Here is a 13,879-nt window from a genome sequence, read left to right as displayed (position 1 = left end):
AACGAAAAGGCTTCAGTCACTGGACAAAACGGCATCGCGCCTCAGACTGAAAGGCTTCAGGTCTCAGGAAAAACGACGTCAGGTCTCGGCATCAGACGAAACAGCCTCAGACCAAAAGGCATCAGACGAAACGGCCTCAGACTAAAAGGCATCAGACATAAATGCATCAGACGAAACGGACTTAGAAAGAAGCGAATTGCCCCTCCTCAATGTGATGTCACGTGTATGCAGTTTTCTGTCAAATGTTACACTAAGTTGTATAAAACATATCCCACTAAGATTATTTTGTAAATTTGTATTATTCACTAGTTTTATTTGCATGTATAAAAAGTTAGCAAAATAACATATTGCAAATAGCTTGCATTGCAAACTATTGTGAACACATACGAAAATTAACCATGGTTAAAAGTGTGTAACTATGATTTTTTTTTTTGTCGGATTGATAGGCTACTATTTGTATAACAATAATTTTACTACAAATACCATAAACTATAGTGTAGCAAAACCATGGTTAATTTGTGGTTACCATGGTTTACTACAATAACCATTTTGTTTTATTTGTAGTAAAACCATGGTTCATTTTTATAAGAGAGGTAAAAAATCTTTCGAGCTATTTGAATACGTTGTTATAAGCACAGCTGCTTTGTGTACAGAGGTTACCAAGAAAACGGCTTTATTTCTTCTGTTCCAGCGCCACCTACTGTCAGAGAGTCGATTAGGCAAGGCAAGGCAATTTTATTTAGCACATTTCATACACAATGGTAATTCAAAGTACTTTACATAAAAAGGAAACAAATACATAAGAATAAAAATGGAATGCATAAAAAATAAAAATAACAATAAAAACAGAATACCACTATCTGGATGGAAGAGTCACATTTTACATTTTCATTCAGCCCGTTGCTGTTTTTCTGCAGACCAATGTGAAAATCGGCATGTTCTTTTCTTTTAAATAGCCTACATGAATACCATCAACAGATCGATTCTAGATAATTAACATGCACGCACACACATCTTACATCAATTTGGGAATAGTAACAGTAAAGAAAAAGACAACTGAAGGACGGCATTATGATGGGATAAAAGCCAATAGAAAGTTAGGCTATACAAAAAAAAACAAAAAAAAAAACACACCTGATGCCTTTTCGTCTGAGGCTGTTTCATTCGATGCCTAATTGTACGAGACCTGACACCTTACGTCGTTTTTCCTGAGACCTGAAGCCTTTCAGTCTGAGGCGCGATGCCGTTTTGTCCGGTGACTGAAGCCTTTTAGTCTGAGGCATGACGCCTTTTTGTTGTATGACTGAGTTGTGAGGAAGTCCTAAAATGTACACCGTACGTGCGGTTAGCTGCCGCAAGATGGCGAACGAGTACATTGTGTAGCGAATGGAGCGTTGTGGTGGCAAACCAAAACACTAATAGATCGAATACAAAGTGTGTTACTTAGTGAGAGATATTTTTAGATATAACCTGTTTGGGGCAAGAGTGCACGTGATAGTGGGTAGGAGGGAACTAGATAGCAATCCGGATGAAGTGATGGGTCAAGACGAAGAAAAACAACAAGTGCAGCAGGATCATCGTTACCTATTCCTCCTCTTTCACTCTGCGCGGGCACTGTAACTTTAACTAACCACTGCATTTGCAATGAGCAAACATACGATTCTCAGCAGATGGGTTATGTAAAACTAAAGTAAATGCGGCCTGCTTAGAAGGGACGAGAAAGAGAATCAAGAACATGGCAACACCTGTAAGTTGTTCTCAGCTCTTGTATATATTTGATTTTTTCTCATTCGGTTCAAACTGTACGCTCTGCTGTACTATTGTGTTTAACCTTTCTTGTACAGATAGCTAGAATTGGATCGCTGACATTAGAACCGCACTTATCAAACAAACCAAGTGTAGTTCTCGACTGAACTTAACAATTTGAGAGCAGCTAAAAGGATTTAGGGTTTTCAAACTTAAAAAAAACCCAACATATCTGTATGAATTAGCATACAGCAGCTCAATGTCAAAGCAGGTTTCGGTTTATTTTTTGTATGTGCGCGCGTACTCATCTTATCAGTTTTACAGCAGTCAGCTGTCCCACCCACTGTTTTTCTTTCCATTTTGCTATTGTTGCCACATCATGTGAAACCCCAGCATGTGATGTTTGCACATTTAACACTCGCCAGGGTTCACAACTCGACTCATAAGTAGCTGCTATCAGACATTAATCAACAGTTTGTCATTGATTCTTGGTACGTCTGTTTTTATTTTAGTCAAACATGCAGGTAGAACTGGACGGACTGTTTAAGGATAACAAAACCTTCGACTATGACGATTATGTATACAAGGATGAGGTATGCCCGTCCAGCACGGTCTCTGGTTCCTTGGCGATCTTCATTCCCCTGCTTTACTCTGTGGGGTTCTTATGGGGGCTGCTGGGAAATGGACTGGTGCTGACAATACTGTGGCGTAAGAGGCCGAAGCTGAGTGTGATGGACATCTTCATCCTTAATTTGAGTGTAACGGACAGCCTGCTGTTGCTCACACTGCCTCTCTGGGCTGCAGACGCGGTTAAGGGATGGTTCATGGGCACAGGGCTCTGCAAACTGGCTGGAGCTATGTTTAAGGTGAGTTACTGTACGCTTCATGTATCTGTCTGATAAGTCTGTAGACTTCATTGGGTTGAATGCCATTTTCATTGTACAAACAGCTACAATCATCAGACATGACTGAAAGAGGTAATGACACTCTGAAATTCAAGTTGACAATATGGAATGACAGGTTTTGGATATCAGGCGAAATGTATATCTCTTAACAGGATGGTAAAGTTTTTTTTATTTATTTTTTTAGAATAAATAAAGTTGTTAAAGCAACTTTGTGTAATATGTTCTTATTTTGTATAAATCTATAGACTATGGATCTATGAATGTATTCCTAAATACATTAAAATATACTTATAAAAGTCTTGAATACACCTCTATATAATAAGCATGTTTTTATTCATTTCTATATTTTTGGGGGACATAAAGTCAAAAATGTCAGGGTGATATAGCAATCTTGATATCATAGTGAAGAAAAAAATCTTTAATATTTAATTCATTTAATATATCATTCTTTATAAATTGTCTACTGATTCTAAGTTGCTTAGTATGACCATTTTTTTATGCATTTTTTTTTTTTTTTTTTTTTGCATAGTAAAATAAAACCTGTAGCTGTAGTTTGCCTTTGTTTGCCAAATAATTTTGTCAGATAAATACCTTAACCAAGTTTAGCGCTTTGTTTTTCCTTCATATTTTTCTTGTATTTTGATTGTTTATTTGAACTTATAGAGTCATAAAAACAAATATCCCCTCCGGACATCACCTTTAGCCACTATATATATATATATATATATATATATATATATATATAAGAAATGCAATGATGTGGATGACATGGTGTCCCAGTTTTCCAAAAATAACTTCAAATTTTGATTCGTCTGACCACAGAACAGTTTTCCACTTTGCCACAGTCAATTTAAATGAGCCTTGGCCCAGAGAAAACGCCTGCGCTTCTGGATCATGTTTAGATATGGCTTCTTTTTTGACCTATAGAGTTTTAGCCGGCAACGGCGAATGGCACGGTGGATTGTGTTCACTGACAATGTTTTCTGGAAGTATTCCTGAGCCCATGTTGTGATTTCCATTACAGTAGCATTCCTGTATGTGATGCAGTGCCGTCTAAGGGCCTGAAGATCACGGGCATCCAGTATGGTTTTCCAGCCTTGACCCTTACGCACAGAGATTGTTCCAGATTCTCTGAATCTTTGGATGATATTATGCACTGTAGATGATGATAACTTCAGACTCTTTGCAATTTTTCTCTGAGAAACTCCTTTCTGATATTGCTCCACTATTTTTCGCCGCAGCATTGGGGGAATTGGTGATCCTCTGCCCATCTTGACTTCTGAGAGACACTGCCACTCTAAGAGGCTCTTTTTATACCCATCATGTTGCCAATTGACCTAATAAGTTGCAAATTGGTCCTCCAGCTGTTCCTTATATGTACATTTAACTTTTCCGGCCTCTTATTGCTACCTGTCCCAGTTTTTTTGGAATGTGTAGCTCTTATGAAATCCAAAATGAGCCAATATTTGGCATGACATTTCAAAATGTCTCACTTTCAACATTTGATATGTTATCTATATTCTATTGTGAATAAAATATAAGTTTATGAGATTTGTAAATTATTGCATTCCTTTTTTATTCACATTTTGTACAGTGTCCCAACTTTTTTGGAATCGGGTTTTTGTATACATTTCTTTTTTTCGTATTGTGGACATTCTAATTTGTCATTAACTGTCTGCCATAGTATTGTAATAACTGTTCTCTAATAAAAAAAAAATTCTTGAAAGTTTTTGAAGACCATTTGAAACCAAAATGAATACAAACATTTCTAAAAACAGACATGTTTTAAAGTAGTTTTTAAATTATATTTCCTCTTTTGTATTGTGGACATTCTAATTTGTTATTGACTGTGTGCTATAGTATTGTAATAACTGTTCTCTTTCACTATCTCTTCAGATCAATTTCTACTGTGGTATCTTCACGTTGGCCTGCATGAGTGTTGACTGCTACCTGTCCATCGTCCGAGGAGTACGGATGTTTTCCTGTAAAAAACGTGTGGTGGTTTACTGTTCCTGCCTGATTATCCTGATCATTTGCCTGCTCCTTTCCATCCCTGATTGGATCTATCTGAGGCCCATCAGAGCAAGTCGGGATACAGCGGAATGTTATTATCCACCTAATACCTGCCGTCTTGCCTCTCGTCTTTCACATATTGTGTGCTTTGTTCTACCAGCACTTGTGCTGCTGTTCTGTTGTTCCTCTGTCCTGCTGAAATTATGGCACAACTCCAAGTGCCAGCAGAAGAAGAAGGGCCGAAGTACAGCTGTCATTGCAGCCCTTGTGCTGGCTTTCTTCATCTGCTGGACACCCTACAACATTACCTTCATCGTGGACACGGCTCAGCCAGTGGACAGCATCTCCTCAGCAGGGGCAGACGACTGTGAAGGGAGGCAGTGGAGAGCTAGCAAAATAACAGCCATTTTTGGACTTCTCCATTGCATCGTTAATCCTGTTATTTACCTCTGTCTCTCCAAAGAGTTCCGGCGACGCGCACTGACTATGATAAAGTTCAGTGCTTGTGAAACAGACAGTAATGATATTTCGCTTTGGGACTCTAGTGAAGGAAACAGGAATGCTTCTGTCCAAGAGGAACAAGGTTCACTTCAACCTATGAATGACATTAACCAACAATAAAAACCCAGGATTATGATACTTGAAATCATAAAACATTGAATCTCATAATTCCGTAAATGTATTTTATGAATACTTTATTTAACATAAGCATTACATTTGTTGACATATTACTAGTTATGGAATAACCCAATGTTGGATGATAAATTAGCATCCTCCAAAGGGTTTTGTACATGCATTCTGCAAATAGATGATAAAGGAAACATTATGCTTTTATTAAGAAAGAATAAAAAATGCTTAAAAAAAATAAAAAATGCTGGCCAACTCATTTGCACTTTAATTCAGTAAAATTATCATAATGGTGATTATTTTCTGTTGCTCTGTCAAATGTTTTATTTATTTACTTTTTTTGTTTTCGTTGTGCTGTGCTGTGCTGTAAGGCCCCATTTACACTAGTACGTTTTCGTTTTAAAATGTCGTTTTAATGTCCTCTGGTAAAAATCACATTCCAGGGGGTAAAATCCACGTTTTTGGCAGGGGTTCCCCTGGTAAAATTTGCATTCAAGTTATTTGGGGTCGCTTGAACCCACGGATATGAAAAACATCCTGCAGCAACAGTGTAAAAGTATCCCAATTGTCTTGGCAACACTGACTACAAGACTAAAAACATATGTCACATGACCGTTCATGCAGACTGGGCATGCGCGTACAAGTGTAAACAGTTGCATGTAGGTAGCTGGAGTATTTAAAAAAAAAAAATGCAGAGTTTAACTGCACAATGGCTGCTAAAAATGACAACAAAGCCAGCAAAGATTGCAGTTCAGTCTCCATGTTATTGTTTACATGGTCGTCAAGGATACGCAGAGCTAACGTGGGCAGCCACGCCATCGTTTTTGAGGGTCGAAAATGCCAGAGTAGTGTAAGCGATAGGCGTAACCTTAGCAAAAGTTATGCGTTTTAAAACGAAAACGCACTAGTGTAAATGGGACCTAAGTGTTTTGGAAAAGTGTTCCAAAACAATATTTGGCATTTTGGCAGAGACTGTGCCTACTTGCTTGATAACGGAACTGTTCAATCCCAGTTGTCAATTCCAAAATCAGCCTTGCTAATGGATAATACATTTTTATGCATTCATTTTAATATTATAATTGCATAATAGAGGAATGTCACATATTGTAACCATGTAAATGTCAAATGTGTTACATCCGTGTTTGTACCATACATTTATTTTTTATCTACGAAAGTCTGCAGTAGTTGGGAGAAATCGTTTTAAAATATGTGTCAAATTACCATCAGCTGTTGATGATAAGTAGTTTCCGTTCTCATGTCAGGAAGTCATGACAGTGATGTTTTTTTTGAGATGTGTTCAGGTCAGTGGTCTCTAGAAGGGTGTGTCCTGTCACTTACATAAATGTTATAAAGTATATGACTGAACTGCTATTTTAATGTCCCAAATTGTTACTATCACTTTGAAGTAGTTGAAAGCTTATGTTCTGCTAATTTTATTAAACTGAAAATATTAAGTAAATGTTTATGAAAGAGAAAAAAATATATTAAAAATACATTTCAGTTGTTTAATAATTGCTCGTCAAATAAGAAATAATGATTTGACGTTTTTTCACAGTTTCCTCTGAGATGGGGTCATGAAAGAAACTCTTTTCCTGTGTTGCATAATCAGGTTTTCTTCTCAGACATTTTGGAGGAAGTACTCATAGAATTTAGAGGGTGATTTGGTAGTTGGGAAAGACTGTTGTTGGGATTTTCAGACATAAATAATTTTTTGTTCTCATGCGTGGAATATCCACAATGACACATGACAGCAGAGAGAGGAAAGAGGGGAATTGTATGTGCTCTAGCCTTTGTACTTTACTGCAGTGTAGTGTTCTTCTAAATACTGTAAAGATGCCATCATCATTTAAAGATACTTCTCTTTAAACTGCCAAACACATTTTAATACATGTGATCCACCCCACTGGTTTCTTAGAAACTTCTATGTAGCTAGTAATATTTGGCCTATGGTTAGGCCTTCTGATGATATGCACACAAAAATAACCACATGTGTCTCATCCTCCTTAGTTCCTTTTCTGAAACAGAACATGTGGTGAGCATTATGTGAAAAAGACAGCATGATTACATTATCATGCGATCTGATATCATCAGTATTCCAACAGATATTGCCCATGAGTCATCATTACATTAAAGGAAAATGAAAGTAGATATAGGTGAATTTTCAGAAACTCAGCTATAAACACCACTTTCGTTATGAGGAACTTGTGTTAGTCAAGTGTTAGATTTCCTGTTCTGTTGTGCATTTGTGTGAATGCAGTTGACGGTTTTTACTGACATCTGTGAAGTTATATTGTTAATAGTCATGTAGATAATTTTCTATTCATCTAGGGTGGACTGTTAATGCTCTTTGTCTATATTTTGTAATGTGTGTGTGTGTGTTTTTTTGTTTGTTTTTTGTTTAGCCAGACCAGTATACTCTCTCGCTATAGCAAAAAAGTAGTGTGTGCTATTGTAACCCTGGTAGATGACGGTTCAGATCAAGTGAATAGATTGAACATGACACACAGTATTGTCTAAACAGATTTGTTTTGACATGTCTTGTTTTAACTGGTCTGTCAACTTTTGAGAGCTGTGTCATGTGTGGAAGCTAATCACGTGAACATTGTATGTGGAAAACAGATGTAAACTCAGTTGCTTACCATTACTTAACAAATATGACTCTAAAGGTTTTTATGATACCAATAATATTATGGCAATGTGTTCATATTCATTTGCACTTGTCAGCTGCCCCCTGGAGGCTTCAATGAAAAGGAAAGCATATTTTGAAGACCATATAGCCTACTATGTGTAATACATAAATCTGTGAGGAATAGGTTGTTTTGGTCTCTGTGTTCTGCAGGTAGTTTCTTGGACCTCATGGCTTATTTTACTATTTTGATATGCATTTTTTTCTGATTTGTATTTAGCTTTTTGCCCGTTTATAGACAATTAATTGAGTTTGCCACCGGTGGAGTCCGGTTAATGTGTAACATTTCAAAGATGATCCAGAGAAATGGGATACACCTGAGCTGAACTTTAAGTGTCATATCAACTGAGTTTTTTGTTTGTGTATTTGTTATCACAGATACTACTGCTTTCTAGGCAGAAAACAATATTTAAAAGCATTTTAGCATAAGGCTGCAACATAATGTGAAGAAAAAGAGCTTGAATATTTTCTGAATGCACTGTAAAATAGTTGCCGTAATAGTGACATCTTGTGGTTATTTTGGGTACAGCAATTTATTTCCTTTCACGACGCACCTTCACTCTCTTCCATTGTAGTAAGTGAAGCGAGAGGCTACTCACTGCAGAGTCATGGGTGGCGTATAACCTCCAGCTCCCCCTCTCTCGACCTACTGTGGGCATGATGGGTGGAGCTGCATCCTCCAACCACACCCTAACCCTACCTATAACCCTATCTCTCCACCCATCAAGCAGGTTAAGCTCCACCCTTGAGCTCCAGAGAGGTGGAGCTAGCACCACTTGAGTGAAGCCGCCAGTGTGCAAATATGGCGCTGACATCCTGGCTGCATCCGAAAACCTAGGCAGCTGACTTGTTGCCTCGCTGCCTTATCAGGTACTTACTTGTAAAGCAGCGGTTGTGCATAAAGGCACCTCACGAAACTGATTTCGGACAGACTTCTGAGGCAGCGTAACAGTTTAATGATCTACAGCAAAATAGTGTGAGCTTTGTTGAGAACTAAACAAATATTTAATTAAATTACAGTAGTAATTTCTAGCTAGAAATGACATCAAAAGTGGAAAACAGTGGCTAAAATCGTACATTTACACACAAACTGTCCAGCAAACGCAACTTTTGGACGCCATCTTTATTTTTCTAGCTCAACTGTCACGAAATGGAACGCACGGGATTGTGGGATATCAAAGGCAGCGAAGGATACATGTACGCTGCCTTCAAAATTGATCAGATGAAGGTGTTTCAGGAAACAGGAAGTGAAGCTAACATTGAATTCATATGTGCCTTGCCTTCAAAGCCACTGGAAGACAGCCAAAAAAGCGTAACGGCTAATGCTAACGCTCCGCCCCCCGGTGGTACAGGGAATGAGACCAGAGGCTGTTTTTTGAATGGATGTCAATGGATGAGAGGCTTCACTATGCTGATTAAACAGCTTTTATGGGGAAATAGCTAATAATTTAATTAATCTACAGCCTGTTTGCTAATCTTCAGCATGTTTTACACCAAACAATACTTTCGTTGGGAACTATATGTAGATTTTAGCTTGATAAAAATGTATTTTTTTTTAAGAGAAGGCAGACTAGGGAATGTTGCGACTGATGTCACTGCCATTACACGATAGGCTGAGAGGTGCTGCACGTGATTAAGTTAGCCGTTACACTTTCTCCAATGGTAAGAGATACAGACCCTCCTATCTCCCTATAATAATACGATCTCTGTTGCCTTCCTACCTTGAAATGTGTCCTCTGATCGAAGGAAGCATTTTCCAGTTTTCAGACGCAGCTCTTGAATGCGAGTCTGCGCATAGTGAATTTGGAGCCCGTGGTCCCGCCCACACTCAGAATGGAAGTTTTTTCTTAACAAAATTAAGATGAAAATTCAAACGCTTAAAAAGATCAAATAATAAATCAAAGTTTCAAAACAGCTGCTCAAATGATAAATCAAATGCTCAAATGCAATTTCATTTCCTCATTCGTGGAAGTATGAACTGTATCAAAAATCAAATTAAAACTAATTTGTATTTGATTTTTAATTTTCATTATCAACCCAGTATAAACCTGTCATAATTAAATCTATAATTCAATGCTCAAATCATAAATCAAATGCTCAAACCGACATCGCATAATAAATCAAATGCTAACCGACATTGCAAACGGCAAATCAAATGCTCAAACAGACAAATGATAAATCAGATTCAAATGAGGCGTGTCAATCAAGTGGCGTGTGGGCGGAGTTTTGAGGCGGAAGAGTGCAGTTTGGGTAACTGCCACACTTGAGTAAAAAAAGATTCTGTAAATTTTTTATGCATTCTATTTTTATTCTTATGTATTTGTTTCCTTTTTATGTAAAGCACTTTGAATTACCATTGTGTATGAAATGTGCTAAATTGCCTTGCCTTGCCTAATCGACTCTCTGACAGTAGGTGGCGCTGGAACAGAAGAAATAAAGCCGTTTCCCTGGTACACAGAGCAGCTCTGCTTATAACAACGCATTCAAATAGCTCGAAAGATTTTTTACCTCTCTTATAAAAATGAACCATGGTTTTACTACAAATAAAACAAAATGGTTATTGTAGTTAACCATGGTAACCACAAATTAACCATGGTTTTGCTACACTATAGTTTATGGTATTTGTAGTAGAATTCTTGTTATACAAATAGTAGCCTATCAATCCGACAAAAAAAAAACAAAAAAAAAACATAGTTACACACTTTTAACCATGGTTAATTTTCGTATGTGTTCACAATAGTATTTAATGCAAACTATTTGCAATATGTTATTTTGCTAACTTTTTATTTATGCAAATAAAACTAGTGAATAATACAAATTTACGAAATAATCTCAGTGGGATATGTTTTATACAACTTAGTGTAACATTTAACAGAAAACTGCATGCACGTGACATCACATTGAGGCGGGGCAATTCGCTTCTTTCTAAGTCCGTTTCGTTTGATGCCTTTATGTCTGATGCCTTCTAGTCTGAGGCCGTTTTGTCTGATGCCTTTTTATCTGGTTTAGGGGTAGGGTTGGTGTAGGGCGATAGAAAATACGGTTTGTACAGTATAAAAACCTACCTGAAAACTGTTAGATACCTGAAAAACCTGTAAAGCATTGTTTATTTTATTTGTATCTTAGCTCTCATGTATTTATTTGTGCTGTTTCTTGTAGTTAGATTATTTGTTTTTATTTTCTTTATCTTTATTTGACAATTGTCCTATTTTTTACTGAGCATAGCACATACCGAACTGTACCAAAACTGACACTAAAACCGTGATACAAACCGAACCGTGAGAAATCTGAACTGTCCCACCCCTAATAGAGTACCTCAGGGATACTTATCCACTTTTTCATGAGAAATGCTGTCCAAATGTCCTGTTTGTCATGATGACGTCTAAAGTCCCCGCCAAAGGAAGTAGTCCCTTTTAGCAATTTGTTAGCAACCGCCGTTTTTAAGACACAAAGGTTTAAAAAATCTCAAGCGGGTTATAACTGGTGTGTTTTATGTCATAGATCAAAACGTGAAAAAATTTAGAAGCTTTGTTAACCACAGACCTTATTTCAGGCGATTTAACAAAAACCCATTCAAAAAACCCATTGACTTAGGGGCGATGGAACCGGAAGTCCTAAAATGCTAACTCGCTTCCGGGTTTTGCCTACAAAAACACGTCATCCCTGAGGTACTCTATACCCAGCAGTGTGAGGTGTTGCCATAACGCATTGGGTTGCGTGCGTGTGCAACTGACTGATTTTCCACAGTTTGTTCGAAACCTAGGCTCTCGAGCCATATATGATTCTTTCACTGAGTGCCTATGGCTCGAACGAAGAAATAAATAAACTAAACAATTTTTTAAACTTTTTTTTCCCATCAATAATCAAAGCTATTGTGTCGATTGAATTAAAAACCTATATATTATATATTTTAAAATATTACATAATTCACCAATGCCGGTTTGTCATGTATAACACCCCAACCAATCGTGATCTGGCACAAGAAGTTCAAATTTCATTGGACAACGTGAAGTGGAAATTACATGGACAGACGAGTTGTCTCATTTTATAAATCAAATTGCATCGCTGACAAAATGGATGTTAACTGACAACTATGCAAAAAGTTGCATTAATGGTAAGTAGTGTTCAATTAATTTAGTGTTGATACACCGTTCACTACTTGATGAAACTATCATAGTTAACGAAGCCCAAGTGCCACCTACAGGCATATTATGTGAAGTTTAGGCTGGCGAAATGGTGGCGTGAAAGGATTAGCTTATGTGGCATTATGAAATAAAGTCTCTTATGCTCAACAATCCTGCATTTATCTGATCAAAAACAGCAATATATTTTTAAAAATATTATTACAATTTAAAATTATGGTTTTCTATTTGAATATACTTTAAAATATAATTTATTTCTGTGATGCAAAGCTGAATTTTCAGCATCATTACTCCAGTCTTCAGTGTCACATGATCCTTCAGCAATCATTCTAATATGATGATTAATTTTCAAAGTTGGAAAGTGGAAACAGTTGGGCTTAATATTTTTTTATAACCAGCTGTGATCCTTTTTTTTTCAGGATTCTTTGATTTAAAAATGTTAAAAATAACAGCATTTATTCAAAATAGAAATCTTTTCTAATAAATTACCTTTACACCACCTATATGTGGCCTTTTTACCCTTAACTGATAATATTTTTTAAACCAATATCACTCTAAGTAAATAAAATACAGTTTACATGCCATGGTATATTTGATGAGTATGGAGTATGGTATCAGACCCAAACTTATGTGAACTTGAACTTGTCTTGGACTCCAACCTCACTGGTCTCGGTCTTGACTGGGACTCAACCCTCTCTGATCTTGGTCTTGACTTGGACTCGAATGAGCTGGTCTCGACTACAACACTGGATAAATCTGAAAACGCCGTCTTTGCGTTTTCGTGTGTACAGCCAATCCGTATATTTTGTGAATCATCAGCAGACTCTAAATGCTTGTGTTCGTGCTGCAGAAGCTACTGAGCCAAAATAAAGCGTTATTTCTAAGCTTTACTAAAGTTTGTATACAGCGCGCAATGTTTATGCGCATGCTCCAAGTCTTATTCTCTGTTTTAAGTGTATCTCTGTGGCAGAATTACAGCGCCAGATACTGGTCTGGCATGCATACTACATCGTTTTGAGTCGTTTCAGTGGTTTCGTGTGTACGCAGATATTTCTTGAGACGAGGAAAAAAAAAAGATCGGATAGGGGAAGATCTGGCTTCGTGTGGACGGGTCCTCAGAGAAGCTGTCAATCTCAGCTGTCAATCATGACGTCTCACTCCCATTTTATAGCGTCAAATAACTAAATAAAACCAAACTCATTTAAAGAACGAACACTTGAACTAACACCAGCGTGATAAAAACTGACAATGACAGAAACCGTCTTTGTTTAAAAAATGTTTAAAGTGTAATTTCATTGTTTAGTTTGTCTCACGTTCCATTGCATTTTATGGAGAGACGCTTTGGCTTCACATTTCAGGACTCGCGTGGCATGCTTGGTTTAAGCGCGCACCACATTTCTTTTAGGAGTTGGTTCCTGGTTGTAAGCGCATTTATATGAAGACCCGCACATGATATGGGGAAAAAATATATATCGTGGCCACGTGGGAACTAATTCTTAATTCGTAGCCACGATATCTCGTTTTTCTCGTATGTTAGGAATCAGGATGCATACATTTACAGGGCTGTGCACATACATTTTGGGCATTGGGGGCCAGGTGCTCAAGTGAAAAAGGGGCATCCATTTTATAATAATTTATAAAAAGTAAAGTTAGATAGGCCTATTATTGATCGTTTAATTAATTGCAGTATTTAAAGGGTTAGTTCACCCAAAAATGTATGAAATGTCATTAATTATTCACCCTCATGTCGTTCTACACCT

At 37.2% G+C, this 13,879-nt stretch overlaps 1 protein-coding gene across 1 annotated transcript; it reads left to right on the top strand.

Moving 5' to 3' along the window:
* Positions 1-1,421: 1,421 nt before the first annotated feature.
* Positions 1,422-6,656, top strand: cxcr3.3 (chemokine (C-X-C motif) receptor 3, tandem duplicate 3). The gene is made up of 3 exons (XM_051865803.1): positions 1,422-1,747; positions 2,259-2,612; positions 4,548-6,656. The coding sequence occupies exons 1-3, from the start codon at positions 1,736-1,738 to the stop codon at positions 5,283-5,285; spliced, it is 1,104 nt and encodes a 367-aa protein (XP_051721763.1). The 5' UTR covers positions 1,422-1,735; the 3' UTR covers positions 5,286-6,656.
* The last annotated feature ends 7,223 nt before the right edge of the window (positions 6,657-13,879 follow it).

Source organism: Ctenopharyngodon idella, chromosome 16 (assembly GCF_019924925.1).
Source record: "Ctenopharyngodon idella isolate HZGC_01 chromosome 16, HZGC01, whole genome shotgun sequence".
NCBI classification, from domain to species: domain Eukaryota; kingdom Metazoa; phylum Chordata; class Actinopteri; order Cypriniformes; family Xenocyprididae; genus Ctenopharyngodon; species Ctenopharyngodon idella.
Note: the sequence above shows the minus strand (reverse complement) of the source record. Positions and strands in the feature narration are given on the sequence as shown.